This window comes from Hylobates moloch, unplaced genomic scaffold, assembly GCF_009828535.3.
Source record: "Hylobates moloch isolate HMO894 unplaced genomic scaffold, HMol_V3 SCAFFOLD_11, whole genome shotgun sequence".
In the NCBI taxonomy this organism is placed as follows: domain Eukaryota; kingdom Metazoa; phylum Chordata; class Mammalia; order Primates; family Hylobatidae; genus Hylobates; species Hylobates moloch.
The window spans coordinates 48,962,764-48,986,719 of NW_026652286.1; the positions used below are offsets into that span (position 1 = coordinate 48,962,764).

Sequence of the window (23,956 nt, forward strand, 5' to 3'; positions counted from 1 at the left end):
ATGTGGAGAAATAGGAACACTTTTACACTGTTGGTGGGACTGTAAACTAGTTCAACCATGTGGAAGACAGTGGGGCGATTCCTCAAGGATCTAGAACTAGAAATACCATTTGACCCAGCCATCCCATTGCTGGGTATATACCCAAAGGATTATAAATCATGCTGCTATAAAGACACATGCACACATGTATGTTTATTGTGGCACTATTCACAACAGCAAAGACTTGGAACCAACCCAAATGTCCATCAATGATAGACTGGATTAAGAAAATGTGGCACATATACACCATGGTATGCAGCCATAAAAAAGGATGAGTTCATGTCCTTTGTAGGGACATGGATGAAGGTGGAAACCATCATTCTCAGCAAACTATCGCAAGGACAAAAAACCAAACACCGCATGTTCTCACTCATAGGTGGGAATTGAACAATGAGAACACTTGGACACAGGGTGGGGAACATCACACACGAGGTCCTGTTGTGGGGTGGGGGGAGGGGGGAGGGATAACATTAGGAGATATACCTAATGTAAATGATGAGTTAATGGGTGCAGCACACCAACATGGCATATGTATACATATGTAACAAAACTGCACGTTGTGCACATGTACCCTAGGACTTAAAGTATAATTTTAAAAAAAAGAAAAATAAATAAGTTTTAAAAAAAAATCAGAAGACAGAAAAAAAAAAAGGCCCTTTTACCTTGATCCTAGGACTTTATGGGCTCGCCTCTTTCCCATGATTCTTCCCTTAGGGTGGGCTTTCTCATGCCCAGTGCTTTCCTTGCCCTTTGGAATTGAGCATGTGCAGTGTGTTCAGGGAGTTATACACAGGCGCATCTGAGGCTTTCTTCCCTTTTCTGGTGGAGCGTACCCAGCCCCACTGAGATCATACTTCACCATGTTTGTCTCGGTGTTAACAGGTGTGGACCATCCGGAAACAACCTCTCCCTGGCACCCCTACTGCTTAGAGAGGCAATGCAATAATTGCTGAACTATCACCTGACATTTCTAGTGGGTGGGGGGAGAGCCCTCCCCTGCCTCACTGTTGCCTAACTACCTGTAACAGTATTAGTCCATTTTCACACCTCTATAAAGAAATACCTGAGACTGGGTAATTTATGAAGAAAAGAGGTTTCATTAACTCACAGTTCCACATGGCTGGGGAGACCTCAGGAAACTTAGTCATGGAAGAAGGCAAAGGGGAAGCAAACTTGGACCTTTTCACATGGCAGCAGGAGAGTGTGTGCAAGCGCAGGAAAAACTACCATTTATAAAACCATCAGATCTTGTGAGAATTCACTCACTGTCTCAAGAACAGCATGGGGAACCACCCACATAATCCAGTCACCTCCCACCAGGTCCCTCAACACCTGGGGATTACAATTCAAGTGAGATTTGGGTGGGGACACAAAACCTAACCATATCAAATATAGAAGGTATCTTTTGTGAGATTTTAACAGTAATAAGTCATCTGTATTTTTAGTAATTAAGGTTAATTTAGTCTAAATTTAAAATGCATTTTAAAGGTCTTATACATTCATGATTTTTGACTGATGCATTTTAATTCTAAGTAAATGAAAAGTGAATGAAAAATTATATTGGAATTAGTTTGGGGTGAAGGATGAATCTGTTAAATTAATTTTGGGGTAAAGAATAACTTTATTACATCATAACTGAACCACATCTGAAATAATATCTATTAGGTTTTAAATATCTGTACTCTTGAAAAGTTGGAACTAGTTTAATTTGCATGAGGGCAGTCTGTCTGGTTTTCTTTTGTATTCCTTTATAGAGCCTTTTGTAGTAGATGATCAGTGGGTATTTGCTATTGAATGAATATAAGGCCGCTGCCCTCAAGAAATGTAACTGAGGAGATAAGTCATAAATATCAGTTGGTCAGATTTAGTGAAAAGAGATCTGTGTATGCAAGGCAATCTGTGCTAAGTGCCAGGTGAGAGGTTAAAACAGTAAGTGCTGTAACAAGAGTGGTCATTTTGTGTAGGATGATTAACAAAAATTCACCAAATGTAGGTAGGATTTGATTCAGTAAAAGTGGAGAGGAAGAAGGGATTATCAAAATAACCATTTTCAGATTATGTCATTTCAATAATGCCTCTTCATTCCTGAACATAGTTTGGAAACTTTCCCTTTTTGACCTTTGAATAAATCAAAAATGTTCATTTCACCAACTATTTCTCTAGGGATTTCAAGACCCTGTTACTTACCTTGTTCTTCTCTGGCTCATGACTTCATCATGCTTACCTGTTTTAAATCTTTCTCAGTGTGCTCATCTTTGATTCTTCTCCAAAGCAGCATTTTAGACCTGTAAATGCTGTTTGTACAGAGTCATTCCCCTCCTCTGTAACTTCCATCTTGTTAGGCAAGAGTTTACCTAAGCCATATCTGATATGGAGCTCCCAAGTTCTTCTCTTAGCTCTTTACCACTGTGTACTTGGCCTTTCTTCCCAAACCTACAATGTACTTCCTCTTGAATTTAACATGAACATTTCCATTTTTACTGGGTCCCAATGATCATTACAAGCTCTGCTTAGTGAATGTGGGTTCCAGCAAACTGAAGACAAAAGGCCCAGACTTCTAGATGAAATGTTTCACCATAAACCTACCTAGACCGGAGGTCTTCCAGAAGCCATCTGCACAATTTCCCCCTTACCCAGGAAATATTTCTCTGCAATATTGGTGGTTTAAAAATATTTTTAGTAATACTTGACATGCAATAAAGTGAATGTGTAATGCATATTTTTAAAAATAATGTGAAAAAACTAATTTTCATAAATTAAATATTTTTCTAAACTATTATATATATCCCAAAGAAAACAGAATGACTTAGGGCAGCCACGGTGGCTCATGCCTATAATCCCAGCACTTCGGGGGGCCGAGGTGGGAGGATCATTTCAGCTTAGGGGTTCGAGACCAGCCTGAGCAACATAAGAAGACCTTGTCGGTACAAAAAAAAACAAAATACATATAATTGGCCAGGCACAGTGGCTCATTCCTGTAATCTAAGCACTTTGGGAGGCCAAGGTGGGAGGATTGCTTGAGTCCAGTAGTTCAAGACCAGCATGAGCAACATAATGAGACCTTGTCTCTACAGAAAAAAAATTTTTTTTAATTAGCCAGGAGTGGTGGCATATGCCTGTAGTCCAGCTACACAGGAGGCTGAGGTGGGAGGATCACTTGAGCCCAAGAGGTCAAGGCTGCAGTGAGCCATGATTGTGCCACTGAACTCACTCTGTGCAACAGAGTGAGACCCTGTCTCAAAAAAAACAACAACAACAAAAAGAAAATAGAATGACTCTTGTAGTAATAAAAAATCCCGCATTCCTGCATATCTTTTTATCTTTCAAAGCATAGCTTAAGTGTTATCTAATTACTGAAGCCCATCTTGGATTCTCTCCCTCCCCCTAAGTATATTGGTTTTTTTGTACTCTTTGTTCCTATCACTCTCTTTTGCTAGTTGTTTACCTGTCTGTCTTTCCGGCTACATTTATATATACTTTTCAGGATAGGTACCAAAGTTATTCACTTGTTAATTTTTCTTCTAGCTCCCAATTTAGTGCCTTGCCTGTAGAAAATACTTAATAAATGTTTGTCAAATTGAATTACATTTGTGTTTAGCATTTTTTAAAGTAAGACACACTTGGTTTCCTGTTTTTTTTTTCTTCTGATATCTATCTTAATTTAAAGCTACTGGAAGGAGTCCCTTGTACTGTAATATGCATTTATATGATGATTATTATTATTATTTTTTTCTTTAAGCTTAGCGTGAACCAGAGTACCCTATAACTTTCTTTGTTACTGGCCTGGATTAGAAGGCAAACCTTCTCCCTTGTGATAACTGTTCTTGAGCTGGTGCAAGTACCAACACAATTCCCAGGTTGCACCTGTTTTTGTTTGTTTTTTACTTTTTATTTATATCATAAGTAGTTATGTGGGGTTTTTTTTTCAACTTTTATTTTAAATTCAAGAGTACATGTGCAGGTTCACTATATAGATATTAATTCTTAACACACCAAGATTGTGGAAGTTCCTATATAATATTCAATGGATCTTTCTCATATCAAATAATCTTTATATGTGTTATTTGGTCATATTTATTATTTTTATCATATTCGATTATTTAAATAATTTAAATATAATTGTTTTTACCCATTTTGCAGGTTAGGAAACTAAGGCTTAAGCATAAATAAGTTGCCTAGGTTCACACAGCTAGAAGGTGGTAGTAGATAGAAACACAGTGATGCCTACTCTAAATTGTGAAGATGAATTTAGATGATCTCCCTATCTACATCCAGCTCTGAAGTCTCTGAAGCTCTGGGAATGTTTAACATTATTTGAACATCTGCAGAATCAGTAAAATATTTGGCAAAATGAACTTGCATTGGGGAAAAGTGCTGGGTTGCTTTCGGGCTCAAACCAGTTACAGCTTTCATCAAGCTAATTTGCTAACTGTGCAGGAGGGCTTTTCACAGTGGCAATGAAGCCATATAGATCATTTTTCAGCTTCACTAGATTTTAATGCTTCCATTTATTTATCTTTAGCTCTGGGTGATGGTTTTGCAGTTGTAAATACAACCGAGCTCTAAATTGTTTATCCAGTCACCTCAGGGTTTTATGTATTCAGCCAAATGTTGGAAAACCGTTTAGATTGTGGAGCACACTGGCTCCACCTACTGTCCTATGAGAAAACACCTTCCTACAGTATCTTCATTCAGAATTCTCTTAAATTGTACCCTTTTGCACATTGTGCTTTTCCCCAAACTTTCTTTCTCATATTTTTGATATTTGAGTTTCTGTTTACCTTGCTGAAAGATAAATTTGCCTATTAAGAAATCGTGAAATTACTGTAACGTTGTCAGTCTTGCCTGTAATTTATATTATAAGGAGAATGTGTTTGGGGGTATAAAAATATCATAGTTTTCAAAAATCTAAATCTATATCAAAATAAGACTTTCCCTCTAGAAAAAAGTTTTCAAAATATTTTAGTACAGTATTGTGTGGTGTATGAATGAATATCTCGTTTTTATTTCCAGAACAGAAACTTTTAATTGAATTTTCTGGAAGCAGTTAACCTCAAATCCAATTAAACTCTTAGTAGAAGTAATTTTATTTTCTACCATTCATCTTTTTAATACTTTAGTTTTCAATTATAAAGACAATACAGCAACATTGTAGAAAATATGGAAAAAGGGGGAAATTCATTATTTAACCTGCTTAGACGTTTAATTTCTTGGTTAGGGAAACCTCACCAACTATAGTTTTGCCAAGTCATGATTGATGAAAACATAGTTTTATAATTGTGATAGTTATCAATTTATTACTTCTTAGCTCTGAGTTCAACATTCATTGCATGGTTGGTGAAAATGGACCTAAGCTGTCAAATATTTTCCTTTGACAGCTGGCTGGATGTTAAATTTTGTCAATAGAGGGCGCTAGAGAGACATTGCAAGAGGAAGAGATTTTCCTTCCTGGTTCTGGTGTGCTGGCTTGGCAACTTCTCTGGCGCCAGCTCTTGCAGTCCAAGTGGCTTAATAGCTTCTGGCTCCTACAGTGCTGAGACTTCCCCAGTGCCCAGCTCTTAAAGCTTGGTCAGCTTCTGGTGCCAGGCTATTGCAGAACGTGGCAGTCAGCAGCACCTAGTGGTTAGTAGCTTCCCCTGCCCACCTACCTCCCCGCTCTATGTGATTAGCTTTAGCTGGCACCCTAGAGGGCAGATATATGACAAGTTCTGAACAGTAGATTTCAGCAAGCTCTGTGGGCATAGCACCACAGCAACTTCTCGGCTATTCAGTGAACCATGGTCATGCCTTCTCCAGCAAGGTCTGCATCTCAGCCTTGGGGAAACCTCTTTTTTAATGCTCTATCTCAGCCTTAGGGGTAGTGGCTGCTCCTTACATCTGCTATTCCTTTATTCTGTAGAGTTTTCTTTACTTGTGACTAGCCTGTCTCTCCGTACTCTTATAAGTTAATAATTGTCTATTCAAATTACTCTGGTTTATCTTTTCTGATTGAACTCTGACTTAAACTTTTTTTTTTTATTTTTTTTATTTTTACAGACAGGATCTTGCTCTGTCACCCAGGCTGGAGTGCAGTGGTGTGATCATGGCTCACTGCAGCCTTAGCCTCCCAGGCTCAAGCGATCCTCCCACCTCAGCCTTCTGAGCAGCTAAGACCACGGGCAAGTGCCACTATGCCTGGATAATTTTTAAAAATTTTTTGTAGAGATGGGTTCTCCTTATGTTGCCCAGGCTGGTGTCGAACTCCTGGGCTCAAGCGATCCTCCCCCCTTGGCTTTCCAAAGTGCTGGGATTATAGCCATGATCCACAATGCCTGGGCTGAAACCATTTTTTTACCCAAAGTTTTAAGTCCACGATCATTTTATGTGCATTATTTTGCTTAGTAAAATTAAATTAGCTAACATGTATAGCTATATGAGCTACATTGCTTATTTACAAAGCAATTACATATCTATTATTCTTTAAATCAGCTTTTTAAAAGTAACCTTTTATTCTTTTTTCCTGACTTTACAGTCTTACCTGATTTATCAATTTTTTGCCTTTGTGGTTAATCCTTTTCATGTCCTACTTAAAAAAATCATTGCCTCTCCGAGGTGATAAAGATGTTCTCCCATATTTTCTTCTGAAAGTTTTATTGTTTTACCTTTTACATTTAGATCTATAGTACATCTGGAATTTGTTTTTAATTAAAACAAATTTTTAATTGTTTATCGAGTTGGGCAGCCCTTGAACCAGAATGGGTTCAGAGAAGCTCCCATCTGGAATTTATTTTTGGGTAAGGAGTGTGAACCTGGGATCCAGATTAATTTTTTTCCTATATAAATATGCAGTTGATCCAGTATCCTGTATTGAAAAGACCATCCTTTCCCTAATACACTGCAGGCTTATGTTTGTCATAAATCAGGTGACCGTAAATGTTACTATGTTCTTATAATCTTACCTGTTCTATTTAACCTTGTTAGTCGGCCTTGATATCTAGTAGTGTAAATACTCCAGGTTTGTTGTTACTCAAGATTGTCTTGGCTCTTCTTGGCCTTTTGTATTTCATATAAAGTTTAGAATCAGCTTTTCAATTTGTACCCAAAACCATTTGGGATTTTTATTAGTATTATGTCTTATACGTCTTTGTCAGATTTATTCCTAGATATGTGATGTGTTTTGATGCTATTGTAAATTATATCTGTAACACCAAAACTGCAGTTACGTGTTCAGATTGTCAATCTGACCCAGGAATCCTTCAGATATTTGAAGATAGCAGTCGTTCCATTTCTTATATGTTGTGTTTTATTTATTTAGTATATTATGCCTTTATATGAGTCTCTACTCTGAATGCTTTAGTATTTCTGTTTTGTTTAGGCTGCCACAAATAGATAAACATCCCAAAGAGAAGCTGAATTAAAGCAGAGAAAAGTAGGAGGACCACTATCTAGCTCTTTCCATTTCTACCTCTGAATACTAGTATATTGAGATTTTCCTCCCAGAATAGCCTACTGTCATCTTTCTGTCTTTGGAACTTTCTGTCAGGATTGTCCTTACTCTCTCTAACAAGCCTGTATTTGTGGTTTGCATTTCCTTATTCTAATTTGTAAAACTTGTGCATTGTCCTTAAATGAGTTTCATATAGTTTGTAAGACCCTCCTCCACTCCCTGCCTGCAGGTAATTTGGAATGTAATACTGACTTCCATACTATTGACATTTCAGCTAAATTTAATATTATCTGTATGTTTGGGCATGCTTCCATTGCTTTATCTTAGTCATCAGTAAAGATTTTCATTAGTTTGAATCTTAGGGCACTCCTGAATGGTAAAATATTCAACATCTCCTACAGGTTTACTTAAAACTATTGACAACTGCTGTTTGGATATATAACTCTCAATCTATCTGGCTCCCCGCCTTACGTTTTCATACTCCACCTAGGAAAATTACTTTATTCTTTGTACAGTTTGAAATTCATTTAATATATTATGAATAAAATACTCTTTGATATAATTTTTAAAACATTATGATTTAATGTATTATAATATAATGTCAATTTATTAATATAATAATGACATTATAATATAATGTCAATATTATAATGTATTATAATATAATGTCAATAACATTAATAAGTACCCTCTGTGTGAACATTGTGCTAGTACATCTAGTGAGAGGAACATTGGCTATAAGAACAGATAGACCTGCAATAAAATCTTGCCACCACCATTTGCTTATTGTGAGAACTTGGAATTGTATACTGTAAATTGTATAATTTCTTAACCTGCTTTTACTGTTTATTTTTAATAGGGACAATAATACTTCACAAGATTGGTTGTGAGAAGCAAGTAAGATAGCACATGTAAAATATAAAGTTCAGTACCTGGTACTTAATAGGCTCAGCATATTTTTGTTCCTTAATTTCCTTTCAGAGTGTAGCTCAAATCTTAATACATCTATGAAACTGTTCCCAACGATCTTACTCCCTCTCCTAAATGGTTTCTGTATTAATTTTTATTTTATCAAAGCAATATATAAAAAAAGATTTAAAAATCTAGATAATGCTGGCTGGGCGCGGTGGCTCACGCTTGTAATCCTAGCACTTTGGGAGGCCGAGGCGGGTGGATCACGAGGTCAGGAGATCGAGACCACGGTGAAACCCCGTCTCTACTAAAAATACAAAAAATTAGCCGGGCGTGGTGGCGGGCGCCTGTAGTCCCAGCTACTCGGAGAGGCTGAGGCAGGAGAATGGCGTGAACCCGGGAGGCGGAGCTTGCAGTGAGCCGAGATCGCGCCACTGCACTCCAGCCTGGGTGAGAGAGCGAGACTCCGTCTCAAAAAAAAAAAAAAAATCTAGATAATGCTAAACAACTTTAGCAAAACCAGAAGGCAATGCTCTTTCCCAACCCTTCTTTGCTTCCCACTGTCCAATTCTACTCCCCAGAAGCAAAATTAAAAAAAGAAAAAACAACCAGCTTGATTGAGGTATAATTGAGATACAAAACAGACTGCACCTATTTAAAGTGTACAAATTAAATTTTGACATTGGCTTATACCTGTGAAACCATCAAAAACAAGATAGTAACATATCCTTCACCTCCAAGTTTTATTTTATTCCTTTGTAAGCCCTCCTTTTGCATTGAACTCTTCCACCATTTCTCCCCCAGCAACCACTGATCTTCTTTCTGTCACTGTAGATTAGTTTTCATTTTCTAGCCTTTTTTATGATCTGTTTTAGTCCTTGTCTGCTAATTCTAACATCTGTTCTGGGTTGGTTCCAGTTGATTATTTCCCTCATGGATCATGTTTCTTGCTTTTTTTGTATGCCTGGTAATCTTTGATTGAATACCAGACAACATGCTTTTTTTAACTTTGTTAGGTGCTGAATAATTTTTGTATTACTATAAATAGTCTTGAATTTTGTTCTGATTTTCAGTGAAGTTACTTGGAAACAGTTTGATCCTTTTGGATTTTGCTTTTGTGATTTGTTAGGTGTGTCTGGAACAGGGTTCAGTCTAGTACTAGCTATTCCCTATTACCGAGGCCAGGCCTTCTTGATTCCTTTATCCAGTGCCCATTGTGATACAAATTTTACTATTTCAGCTTGTGGTAATAGGCACTGTCTCTGGCTATGTGTCTACTGGCTATGTGTGAACACCTGGTACTGTTCCCTCTCATATTTTCACCATGATTCTTTCCTGGCTTCGACTAGTTTGCTCATATACATCTGCTGATCAGTCTTCTGCTGAATAGTTAGGGGGCCCTTTATAGATTTCCTGAGTTCTTTCTCTCTGAAGTTGTCTCTCATATACTGTCTCCTGTGAAATCTAGTCACCTTGGACTTCCTGAACTCCCCGCTTTGTTTCTCATCAGGCAGCCTGCCAAGCTCCCCCTGGGTACTCCCTCCTTATGCTGTGGCTTGAGTACTCCAGGCAATAAGTTAGGGGCAATCATAGGGGCCTCCGTTTGTTTCTTGGTTTCTTGGGAATCATTGCCTAATGTCTATTGTCTTGAAAATAGTTGTTTCGTATATTTTGTCTCCCCTCCCCTTCCCTCTTCTCCCCTCTTCTCCTTATTTCAGGTAAGAGGATAAATCTGGTTCTTGTTTCTTCATCTTGTGTAGAAACAGAAGTCTGGCAACAACTTTGTTAACATTTATTTTATGTATGTATGTATGTATGTATGTATGTATGTATGTATGTATGTATGTATTTATTTATTTATTTTTATAGAGATGAGTCTGTGTTGCCCAGGCTGCTCTAGAGCTCCTGGGCTCAAGCGATCCTCCCACCTTGGTCTCCCAAAGTGCTAAGATTACAAGTGTGAGCCACTGCCCCTGGCCAGCTATTTTTTTTTTTTTTTTATTAATTTGGCTCCAGATTTCTGAATAACTTGCTTACAGTCCTATTTCTGGATCTATAAATTTAAGATACTGTCTGTTCCATATGTAACAAACCTGCACATTGTGCACATGTACCCTAAAACCTAAAGTATAATAAAAAAAAAAAAAAGATACTGTCTGTTGTCTTCTAGTTTTGGTGGTTGGGGATTTTGCTTTTTTATACCATCCCTGCTTTCCCCACTATAGTTTCTCAATGAAGTCAGAGCATAATTTTTTACTAAATAAGTAGTTAGGATGTAACATCCATAATATCAGTATGGCTATGTAAATAATATGCACTGCTAAGCCAGATAGTGTACTCTATGGTAACATTTCTTTCTGTGTAGACTACTAAAAATACAAAAATTAGCTGGGCATGATGGCATGCACCTGTGTTCCCAGCTACTCGGGAGGCTGAGACACAAGAATCTCTTGAACCCAGGAGGTGGAGGTTGCAGTGAGCTGAGATCACGCCACTGCACTCCAGCCTGGGCAACAGAGGAAGACTCTGTCAAAAAAAAAAAAAAAGCACCAAAAATTTGTCCACAGCAAATACATAGGGTTAATATTAATATCCCTTTTACAAGAAGGGCTCCTTCTTATAGAAAAAGGAAAAACCAATAGAAAAACTGGCAAAGGGCATGAAATACCTTTCATAGGAGAAGAAATACAAAAGAACGTAAAATTATACCCATCCTTATTCATTGTAAAAGAAAGAACAACGCGTCCATGTTTTCTTTTACTACTTTTTGGGCCAATAGATTTATTTCTTGACTGGGCAATCTCATTTTTGTGTATCTATTTTACAGATATACCTGCACTTGTAAATATGTATGGTTATTCATTGCAGTATTACCTGCACTTGTAAATATATATGGTTATTCATTGCAATATTGCTTGTAATAGTGAGAATGGGAAATAACCTGAATGTTTACAGTTATAGAGGACTGGTTGAATGAGTTATAGTACAATTTTTCCAACACTTCTGTCAAATGCCCATTGGCATTTTTTCCCCAAAATTTTTTAATTTATCAAATTGTCTATCCTTTTCTTCTTGGAAATTTCTTTCCTGCAGTTCTTGGTTCTCCTGCCGCAGTTTGGATGGACTGTGTGGTCCCTGGTCCTTTTGCAGTCTTGAGCCTTTTCTTTGAACCTCTCTCCTGTATTGCAGCCCATGTTTCTTAGCTCTCATGTCATCCTTTCTCATGGTCAGTTTCCTTGTTTGCACTGATTACATTCTCCAGTTGATTCCAGAGAAAAGATATGTTGTAAGTATATTTTTTTAATCCTTGACTGAAAATGTTTTCTTTTACCCTCTCAGTGAATTGATTATTTGTCTTGATATTAGCACCTCTGCTGAAAATCATTCTTTTGAAATTTGGAAAATATTGTGCCACTTTATTCTTCCGATAATCAAATTTATAAAATACTGTTTAGCCATTTCTTTCTCCATGTTATTTACTTATAAATTCTACTGGGTTTTTTACTATTCTTTTGCTATTCATGTTTGCACTTTGTTTTTGTGAAGACAGGAGCAAAGATCAAATTAAGATCCATTAATTAAGCCTTCTATGTTTTACTAGAAACAGAAACTAGAAATTAAAACATTACTAGAAAAATGAAATGTTAAAGAGATATACAAAATGTAAACTGCAATTTGTTGCTTTTGTATTCCAAGTAACAAAATTAAGCCAATCCTGTATTCATCGTGTCATACTGTATCCATGGACCACAATTTCAGTGCATCGGTATAGGCTGCCTTCCCCAACTCATTTTTTGCTGTATCTCTGAGGTTCTTCCTGAGATCTTTTTCTTGCTTGCCTTTAGAAATTAGAATTTCCTTTAGTGGGTTTGCTGGTGGAAAATTTTTAGTTTTATTTGTCTGAAGTATCTTTATTTTATTTGGATTATTGTGAGAAATTTTTGGTGAGTACAGAATTTTTTTTCAGCACCTTGAAAATATCTTCCCAATGTCTTTCTGAGAAGTTACTTGTGTAATTGTTGTTAAAGGCTACATGAATGTATCTTTATTTAAAGTGCTATTGATTAACCTAAATGTCTTCTTATGTTTTTCTCTTAAAGGGAATACAGTGAGTAACCTGATCATGATTATACCTCCAATGTTCGGTGCAGTTCAGAGTGTTAGAGACGGTCTGGAAAAACGGTACATTGCTTCTTATTTAGCACTCACAGGTATGTATAACACTATATCTGAAGAAATGTACAGTATTCAAATGGGCCATTTTTCTCATTGATTTCTAAAAGTAGTTTTCAATTTTGTGTTATTACATAACTTGAATATATTCTGAAACTTCTTAGTTAAAACTCCAAAAACCTTGCCAGTGAATTGAACTGCATTTTGAATAAAATGTTTTAGAAATTACAAAATATTTTAAGCATACAAAAAAGAATAGAGATAATATAACAAATATACCCACATATCTTACTACCCAGTTTTGTCAGGTCCTAACAATTTATAATATTTGTTTCAAATCTTTTTCTTTTTTAAGGAAATTACTACAGATAAAATTGAAACTCCTTTGTATTCCTCCCTGATTGTATCCCCCTCAGCCTCCCAGCCCATCCACAAGAGCTGAATTTGATGCTTATCATTTTCGCATGTTTTCATGTTTATACTATGTATGTATATATCCTTAAAAGTATACATAGTATAGTTTTGCATAGTTTTAAACTTTTTGGAAAGGATACCATCAAACCTTTTGTGACTTATGTTATATTCTACTTGACTGTGAGGTGGAGGACTGTGTCTTAATCATCTTTGCGTCCCCATTGTCTGGCAGTTTAGTGTTCCTCAATAAGTACTGGATGGATGGGTAAATCAGCTATATCAGAGCCTAACGTAGTGAAATCACTTCTGTCCTCTGTCATGTCCTTGCATCATCATAATAAATAAAAAAATACCAAATAAAGTGGATTCTTTCTAGTAGTTTCTTTTTTTCATTTTCTTTTCTTTTCTGTTTTTTTTTATTATTATACTTTAAGTTCTAGGGTACTTGTGCACAACGTGCAGATTTGTTACATATGTATACATGTGCCATGTTGGTGTGCTGCACCCATTAACTCATCATTTACATTAGGTATATCTCCTAATGCTATCCCTCCCCCCTCCCCCCACCCCACGACGGGCCCCAGTGTGTGATGTTCCCTACCCTGTGTCCAAATGTTCTCATTGTTCAATTCCCACCTATGAGTGAGAACATGCAGTGTTTGGTTTTTTGCCCTTGCGATAGTTTGCTGAGAATGATGGTTTCCAGCTTCATCCATGTCCCTACAAAGGACATGAACTCATCCTTTTTTATGGCTGCATAGTATTCCATGGTGTATATGTGCCACATTTTATTAATCCAGTCTATCATTGATGGACATTTGGGTTGGTTCCAAGTCTTTGCTATTGTGAATAGTGCCACAATAAACATACGTGTGCATGTGTCTTTATAGCAGCATGATTTATAATACTTTGGGTAAATACCCAGTAATGGGATGGCTGGGTCAAATGGTATTTCTAGTTCTAGATCCTTGAGGAATCGCCCCACTGTCTTTCACCATGGTTGAACTAGTTTACACTCCCACCAACAGTGTAACAGTGTTCCTATTTCTGCACATCCTCTCCAGCACGTGTTGTTTCCTGACTTTTTAATGATGGCCATTCTAACTGGTGTGAGATGGTATCTCATTGTGGTTTTGATTTGCATTTCTCTGATGGCCAGTGATGGTGAGCATTTTTTCATGTGTCTGTTGGCTGCATAAATGTCTTCTTTTGAGAAGTGTCTGTTCATATCCTTCACCCACTTTTTGATGGGGTTGTTTGTTTTTTTCTTGTAAATTTGTTTGAGTTCTTTGTAGATTCTGGATATTAGTCCTTTGTCAGATGAGTAGATTGCAAAAATTTTCCCCCATTCTGTAGGTTGCCTGTTCACTCTGATGATAGTTTCTTTTGCTGTGCAGAAGTTCTTTAGTTTAATTAGATCCCATTTGTCAATTTTGGCTTTTGTTGCCATTGCTTTTGGTGTTTTAGACATGAAGTCCTTGCCCATGCCTATGTCCTGAATGGTATTGCCTAGGTTTTCTTCTAGGGTTTTTGTGGTTTTAGGTCTAACATTTAAGTCTTTGATCCATCTTGAATTAATTTTTGTATAAGGAGTAAGGAAGGGATCCAGTTTCAGCTTTCTACATATGGCTAGCCAGTTTTCCCAGCACCATTTATTAAATAGGGAATCCTTTCCCCATTTCTTGTTTTTGTCAGGTTTGTCAAAGATCAGATGGTGGTAGATGTGTGGTATTATTTCTGAGGGCTCTGTTCTGTTCCATTGGTCTATATCTGTGTTTTGGTACCAGTACCATGCTGTTTTGGTTATTGTAGCCTTGTAGTATAGTTTGAAGTCAGGTAGAGTGATGCCTCCAGCTTTGTTCTTTTTGCTTAGGATTGGCTTGGCAAAATGGGCTCTTTTTTGGTTCCATATGAACTTTAAAGTAATTTTTTCCACTTCTGTGAAGAAAGTCATTTGTAGCTTGATGGGGATGGCATTGAATCTATAAACTACCTTGGATAGTATGGCCATTTTCACAATATTGATTCTTCCTATCCATGAGCATGGAATGTTCTTCCATTTGTTTGTATCCTCTTTTATTTCATTGAGCAGTGGTTTGTAGTTCTCCTTGAAGAGGTCCTTCACATCCCTTGTAAGTTGGATTCCTAGGTATTTTATTCTCTTTGAAGCAATTGTGAATGGGAGTTCACTCATGATTTGGCTCTCTGTTTGTCTGTGATTGGTGTATAAGAATGCTTGTGATTTTTGCACATTGACTTTGTATCCTGAGACTTTGCTGATGTTGCTTAACAGCTTAAGGAGATGTGGGGCTGAGACGATGAGGTTTTCTAGATATACAATCATGTCATCTGCAAAAAGGGACAATTTGACTTCCTCTTTTCCTAATTGAATACCCTTTATTTCTTTCTCCTGTCTGATTGCTCTGGCCAGAACTTCCAACACTATGTTGAATAGGAGTGGTGAGAGAGGGCATCCCTATCTTGTGCCAGTTTTCAAAGGGAATGCTTCCAGTTTTTGCCCATTCAGTATGATATTGGCTGTGGGTTTGTTTTTGAGATACGTCCCATCAATACCTAATTTATTGAGAGTTTTTAGCCTGAAGGGCTGTTGAATTTTGTCAAAGGCCTTTTCTGCATCTATTGAGATAACCATGTGGTTTTTGTCTTTGGTTCTGTTTATATGCTGGATTACGTGTATTGATTTGCATATGTTGAACCAGCCTTGCATCCCAGGAATGAAGCCCACTTGATCATGGTGGATAAGCTTTTTGATGTGCTGCTGGATTCGGTTTGCCAGTATTTTATTGAGGATTTTTACATCAAGGTTCATCAGAGATACTGGTCTAAAATTCTCTTTTTTTGTTGTGTCTCTGCCAGGCTTTGGTATTAGGATGATGCTGGCCTCATAAAATGAGTTAGGGAGGATTCCCTCTTTTTCTGTTGATTGGAATAGTTTCAGAAGGAATGGTACTAGCTCCTCCTTGTACCTCTGGTAGAATTCAGCTGTGAATCCATCTGGTCCTGGACTTTTTTTTGTTGGTAGGCTATTATTGCCTCAATTTCAGAGCCTGTTATTGGTCTATTCAGGGATTCAACTTCTTCCTGGTTTAGTCTTGGGAGGGTGTATGTCTCTAGGAATTTATCCATTTCTTCTAGATTTTCTAGTTTATTTGCATAGATGTGTTTATAGTATTCTCTGATGGTAGCTTGTATATCTGTGGGATTGGTGGTGATATCCCCTTTATCATTTTTTATTGTGTCTATTTGATTCTTCTCTCTTTTCTTCTTTATTGGTCTTGCTAGCAGTCTATTAATTTTGTTGATCTTATCAAAAACCAGCTGCTGGATTCATTGATTTTTTGATGGGTTTTTTGTGTTTCTATCTCCTTCAGTTCTGCTCTGATCTTAGTTATTTCTTGCCTTCTGCTAGCTTTTGAATGTGTTTGCTCTTGCTTCTCTAGTTCTTTTAATTGTGATGTTAGGGTGTCAATTTTAGATCTTTCCTGCTTTCTCTTGTGGGCACCTAGTGCTATAAATTTCCCTCTACACACTGCTTTAAATGTGTCCCAGAGATTCTGGTATGTTGTGTCTTTGTTCTCATTGGTTTCAAGGAACATCTTTATTTCTGCTTTCATTTCGTTATGTACCCAGTAGTCATTCGGGAGCAGGTTGTTCAGTTTCCATGTGGTTGAGCGGTTTTGAGTGAGTTTCTTAATCCTGAGTTCTAGTTTGATTGCACTATGGTCTGAGAGACAGTTTGTTATAATTTCTGTTCTTTTACATTTGCTGAGGAGTGCTTTATTTCCAACTATATGGTCAATTTTGGAATAAGTGCAATGTGGTGCTGAGAAGAATGTATATTCTGTTGATTTGGGGTGGAGAGTTCTGTAGATGTCTATTAGGTCCACTTGGTGCAGAGCTGAGTTCAATTCCTGGATATCCTTGTTAACTTTCTGTCTTGTTGATCTGTCTGATGTTGACAGTGGGGTGTTAAAGTCTCCCATTATTATTGTATGGAGTCTAAGTCTCTTTGTAGATCTCTAAGGACTTGCTTTATGAATCTGGGTGCTCCTGTATTGGGTGTATATATATTTAGGATAGTTAGCTCTTCTTGTTGAATTGATCCCTTTACCATTATGTAATGGCCTTCTTTGTCTCTTTTGATCTTTGTTGGTTTAAAGTCTTTTTTATCAGATACTAGGATTGCAACCCCTGCCTTTTTTTGCTTTCCATTTGCTTGGTAGATCTTCCTCCATCCCTTTATTTTGAGCCTATGTGTGTCTCTGCACGTGACATGGATCTCCTGAATACAGCACACTGATGGGTCTTGACTCTTTATCCAATTTGCCAGTCTGTGTCTTTTAATTGGAGCATTTAGCCCATTTACATTTACGGTTAATATTGTTATGTGTGAATTTGATCCTGTCATTATGATTTTAGCTGGTTATTTTGCTTGTTAGTTGATGCAGTTTCTTCCTAGCCTCGATGGTCTTTACAATTTGGCATGTTTTTGCAGTGGCTGGTACCAGTTGTTCCTTTTCATGTTTAGTGCTTCCTTCAGGAACTCTTGTAAGGCAGGCCTGGTGGTGACAAAATCTCTCAGCGTTTGCTTGTCTGTAAAGAATTTTATTTCTCCTTCACTTATGAAGCTTAGTTTGGCTGGATATGAAATTCTGGGTTGAAAATTTTTTTCTTTAAGAATGTTGATTTTGGCCCCCACTCTCTTCTGGCTTGTAGAGTTTCTGTCAAGAGACAGTCTGATGGGCTTCCCTTTGTGGGTAACCCAACCTTTCTCTCTAGCTGCCCTTAACATTTTTTCCTTCATTTCAACTTTGGTGAATCTGACAATTATGTGTCTTGGAGTTGCTTTTTTTTTTTTTTTTTTTTTGATAGAGTCTTACTCTGTCACCCAGGCTGGAGTGCAGTGATACAGTGTCGGCTCACTGCAGCCTCAACCTCCCAGGTACAAGCGATCCTCCTACCTTAGCCTCTCAAGTAGCTGGGACTACAGGCGTATGCCACCATGCCTGGCTAATTTTTGTATTTTTTTGTAGAGATAGGATTTCACCATGTTGCCCAGGCTAATCTCAAACTCCTGAGATCAAGCAATCCTCCTGCCATGGCCTCCCAAACTGCTGGGATTGCAGGTGTGCATCACTGTGCCTCGCCCTATTTATTTTTTATAACTCTCTAAAGTCTCTTTCTTTTGTTTTAGCTAATGGTGAGTATTTCCACATTGACAGAAAGGACTTCTAATTATCCCAAAACTGTAAGCTATAGTGAATCATGTCAGATTCTACCTTAGATTACTTATTAGGTATGAGAGACTTTAATTTCAGAATCTGTTGCTCATATGCATTTTAAGAAAGTTATTTGATTTATCTTTAAAAGGAAGACTTGTCTACAGACTTATCCCTTTGCTTTTTTTCTAGGGTGTTTCCATAATATTTATAAAACATGGACAAATCACAATCTGTAACAACAATAAGAATAAAAAGACCTGAGGGATTTCCAATTGCCTTAGGATAATGGTGGCCTCCTAAGTTGGAGTTTGTCCACTTATTCTCCCAGAAAAACATACAGATTAATAAGGAAAACAAATAGAACTACATGCAACCCACACTTTCAGCCTTACTAGGAGAAAGAATATCATGAACTTCAATTTATTTTAAAGTAAGAAATAAACACCAAGTTCCAACGGAACTGTTTTCAGTGTTTCAGACTTGGAGATGTTTGAAAAACTACATGGAAAAGAGAAGAGAGGACTCAAGGGCCTAATTTTGACAAAAATAGCAATAGAAAGATAAAACTCCACAGTAAAGGTAGAATCTATGAAAGCAGTCTAAGATCTGGTAGATCACAGTACTGTCTAAAGGTAAAGGACTTGAAAGTGTGTCAGACCTAAGGTGGTAGTTTTGGAAAGGCATCACTTTTGGGAAAGAGGTAAGTAGAAAGGGGGAGGTGCCCTTTGGAGATGTGTTAATGAAAGAAAAGAAGAACGTTGAGGGGAATTAAGATCCTACTGAAAACAAAGAATTACAAAATGCATCAACTTCTCCCTTCACTGCTTCCCCAAATATATATATATTTCATATATATATATATATATATATATGAAACTTCACTATTCTGACTGAAGTGGGCAGTCTTGAATGAGAAATCTTGTAAGCCACTTAAAATCTTTACTCTTTCTATAAAATAGACCCCCCAAAATGCAGCCCATTTCCATACAAAATTAGGGTAAAAACAGAAAATGAGAATCAAAACCATTTGGGTGATAGAATTTCTTCCCCACAACAAACTATGAAACAGAAGGAAGATTTAATACAATACTCCTAACTGAATTAAGTAGCCTCAAACAAAGAAATGAATCAAAAATTTAAAAACTAATAACAGAAATAGCTCAATTCCTCCCCTCAAAAAAGATGAAACAAAATTAGAATTCATCGAACTTAATAAAGAAATTAAGACTAAATTACAGTGTGCTTGAGGGACAGTAGAGTCTACTGAATATTTAATAAGGGCTGTGGCAGAAAGTCAGAGAAACAAGCAAGGAAAATTAAAAGGAGATAAAGAAATAAAAAGAGTCAGAGAAAAAAGGATTGAAATGAAAGACAGGCAGAAAAGATCCAACATGCATATAATTGGAGTCCCTAGGTGGTGTGGGGGGAACCAGTGGAACATAATTATATTTAAAATTATAATTCAAGACAACTTTCTAGAAATGAAAAAAGACTTTAATATGTATATTGAAAGGTCCAATTTTGCCTGGTAAACTGACTTAGAATGATCAATTTTGAGATAGAGCCAAGTAAAACTATTGGATTGTAAAAATGAAATTATTCTCAAAGCTCTTGGAAATAAGCCTTGATTACTTACAAGGGACCAAAAATTAGACAGGCATCAGACCTTATCAGTAATATACAAAGAAAATACCAGTGGAGCAGCATTTTCTAAAAAATGAAGCGGAAGTATAAGCCAAGTATTTTATATTCCAACTAGGTTGTTCTCCTGGTGCTCTAGTTATAGAAAAACAGTTTTAAACCTACAAATACTCATTGAATACTGTACATATGACTCCTTCCTGATGAATCCACTGTTACTGCACTGTTCAATTTAGTAGCTGCTAGTCATATGTTGCAATTTAAATTAATTACAGTTAAATAAAATGTAAAATTCAGTTCCTTTGTCACACTAGTCACATTTCAAGTGTTCAATACCCACATGTGGATTGTGACTACTATATTGGGCAGTGCAGGTATAGAACATCTTCATTACTGCAGAAAGTTCTACCGGCCACACTGTACTAGAATGTCCATCTGGTCATGAGTACTGAAAAAGGCTTAATGCAAAAATAATTCCTAAAAGAACAACAAAACACCCTGTATTAGTTTTCATGCTGCTGATAAAGACATACCTGAGACTAGGAAGAAAAAGAGGTTTACTGGACTTACAGTTCCACATGGCTGGGGAATCATGGCTTTACAATCATGGCAGAAAGCAAGGAGGAGCAAGTCACTTCTTACATGGATGGTGGCAGGCAAAGAGAGAGCTTGTGCAGGGAAACTCCCATTTTCTAAAACCATCAGCTCTTGTGAGACTTATTCACTATCATGAGAACAGCATGGGAAAGACTCATCCCCATAATTCAATCACCTCCCACCGGGTTCCTCCCATGATACATGGGAATTGTGGGTGTTACAATTCAAGATGAGATTTGGGTGGGGACCCAGCCAAACCATATTGCACCCCTTTCCTAAATATCAAAAGAATTTATCTTAAAGAGTGAAAAAGGGCTGGGCACAGTGGCTCATGCCTGTAATCTCAGCACTTTGGGAGGCCAAAGCAGGTGGATTGCATAAGCCCAGGCATTCAAGACCAGCCTGGGCATCATAGTGAGACCCTGTCTCTTTAAAAAAAAAAAAAAGAAAAGAAAAGAAACAAAAAAGAAATAAGTAAAAAAGACACATTACTTAGGGAAAGATGGTAAATATAAAATAAAATGTGATAATTATAATAAAACAATATGACAGAGTTGTTTAACTTAACTATAAAAAAAGAGATATATTTCATCAAGCCTGGGCAACAGAGTGAGCCCTTGTCTCTACAGAAAATTAGTCAGGCATGATGGCACATGCCTGTAGTCCCAGCTACTCAGGAGGCTGAGGTGAGAGGATTGCTTGAGCCTAGGAGGTCATGGCTGCAGTGAGCCAAGATTTCACCACTGCACTCCTGCCTGGGTGATAGAGTGACACCCTGTCTCAAAAAAAAAAAAAAAAGATTTTCAAATTGGCTCATGAAGCAAAAGCAAGACCCAAGTTTATGCTATATGCAAAAGATACACCTAAAACAAAGTGATTCAGAAAAGTTTGACATAAAATAATGGGCAAAAATATATCAAAGAAATAGAAATAATAAAAAAGCAGGTGTAGTGATGTTGATACCATATAAAGTAGAATTCCCTTCAAAAAGCATTATATGTGACAAAGAAGCACTTTATAATGCTAAAAGCTGTGATTTACAATGAAAATATAACAGTTATTAATGTCTCTGTAACAAATAATATAGCTACCACCTTTATATGGCAGAAATTGTGGGGGGGGGGGGGGGGGGGAAGAATACAAGAAGAAATAAAAACATATAAATAATAGAAGATTTTATGCTACACTAGGTACAAGAGAAGTCAAGTGACAAAAAAAATATTAAAAAGACCTAAGCAACACAACTAATAAGGCAAATCTTAAAGATTTATGCTGAACTTTACATCCTGATAATAGAGACTATACCCCCTTCTCAAGTGCACATAGAATGTTCATAAAAACAGAAAACATGATGGATATAGTAATTACCCTAATTTGATCACTATGCGTTATATGTATCAAAACATCACTATGTACTCCACGAATATGTAATTATTTGTCAATTAAAAAATAAAATTTAAAAAATTCCAAAAAAAAAGAAAACAGTAATGTCCATGAAGTAGAAATATTAAAACAACATTCTCTGATCACAATGCATCTACACTAGAAATCAACAACTAAATCAAACTAGAAAAAGGCTTCTATTATAGAATTATAGAATCTTCTATTTATTATTGGTTAAAAAGGAAAATGGAAACTGAATTATGGAATTTCTGAAATATATTTGCAATGAAAACTCTGCATATCAGAATCCATGGGGATTTATTTCAAGCGGCCATCAGGGATACTTTATAGACTTAAACATTTAATGAAAATAAAAGAGAAAATGTGAAAGGAGAAAATTTAATTAAAACCTCAACTCAAAAGGTAATTAAACAAGACAACAAAATAAACCAAATGAACATTAAAAGGAGGAAATTATCAAGATAAAAGCAGAAATTAACAAAATAGAGACAGAAGCCAGTGGTACCAAGAAAAAAATAACGTAAATGACTCTAATAAAAATACCAATAAGCTTTTTTCTCCCTTGAATTAGACAAGTTGATAGTAAAGTCTGTATGAAAAAATAAACATGTAAGGATATCTAGGAAATCCCTAAAAAATAAGAGAGCCCTAAGGGAGTACTAGCCCTACCAGATATGAAAACAAATTTTAGAATAGTATAGCACTGATATCCCAATAGACCATACAGTGGAGTTTTTAAAAAGTACAGAAATAGACCAAATCCTATATTGGGGTTTAGTATAGCACTGATGCAAAAGTAATTCCTAAAACAACAACAAAACACCCTGTATTAGTTTGTTTTCATGCTGCTGATAAAGACATACCCAAGACTAGGAAGAAAAAGAGGTTTACTGGACTTACGGTTCCACATGGCTGGGAAATCATGGCCTTACAATCATGGCAGAAAGCAAGGAGGAGCAAGTCACTTCTTACATGGATGGTTTAGAATAGTATAGCACTGATATTCCGATAGACCATACAGTGGAGTTTTTTTTTTGTTTTTTTTTTGTTTTGTTTTTTATTATACTTTAGGTTTTAGGGTACATGTGCACAATGTGCAGGTTTGTTACATATGTATCCATGTGCCATGTTGATTTCCTGCACCCATTAGCTCGTCATTTAGCATTAGGTATATCTCCTAATGCTGTCCCCGCCCCCCCCACCCCCCACCCCACAACAGTACCCGGAATGTGATGTTCCCCTTCCTGTGTCCATGAGTTCTCATTGTTCAATTCCCACCTATGAGTGAGAACATGCGGTGTTTGGTTTTTTGTCCTTGCGATAGTTTACTGAGAATGATGTTTTCCAGTTTCATCCATGTCCCTACAAAGGACACGAACTCATCATTTTTTATGGCTGCATAGTATTCCATGGTGTATATGTGCCACATTTTCTTAATCCAGTCTATTGTTGTTGGACATTTGGGTTGGTTCCAAGTCTTTGCTATTGTGAATAGTGCCGCAATAAACATACGTGTGCATGTGTCTTTATAGCAGCATGATTTATACTCCTTTGGGTATATACCCAGTAATGAGATGGCTGGGTCAAATGGTATTTCTAGTTCTAGATCCCTGAGGAATCGCCACACTGACTTCCACAATGGTTGAACTAGTTTACAGTCCCACCAACAGTGTAAAAGTGTTCCTATTTCTCCACATCCTCTCCAGCACCTGTTGTTTCCTGATTTTTTAATGATGGCCATTCTAACTGGTGTGAGATGGTATCTCACTGTGGTTTTGATTTGCATTTCTCTGATGGCCAGTGATGATGAGCATTTCTTCATGTGTTTTCTGGCTGCATAAATGTCTTCTTTTGAGAAGTGGGAGTTTTTAAGAAGTACAGAAATAGACCAAAATCTCTATTGGGGTTTAGTATTAATAAAGATGGCATCTGTAGTCACTGGGGCAAAGATGATGTGTTTTAATAAATGATGCTAAGGAAAAGAACTGGATGTGTGCCTTATACATAAGAATAAATTCTAAATTGATAAGAAGCCTAAAAGTAAAAATAAAAATCTTACAACTACTAGAAGAAAACGTGTGTGCATTCTTACATAGGGAAGAATCTT

The 23,956-nt window shown here is 36.8% G+C and overlaps 1 protein-coding gene across 3 annotated transcripts in view; it reads left to right on the top strand.

Moving 5' to 3' along the window:
- ACER3 (alkaline ceramidase 3) overlaps nucleotides 1-23,956 on the top strand; it is a 163,331-nt gene that overhangs the window by 53,065 nt on the left and 86,310 nt on the right. For all 3 annotated transcript variants that reach the window (XM_032166983.2, XM_058446689.1, XM_058446688.1), the window contains exon 2: nucleotides 12,478-12,588. In XM_032166983.2, coding sequence (XP_032022874.1) covers nucleotides 12,478-12,588 — 111 coding nt within the window. The remainder of the gene's footprint in view (nucleotides 1-12,477; nucleotides 12,589-23,956) is intronic.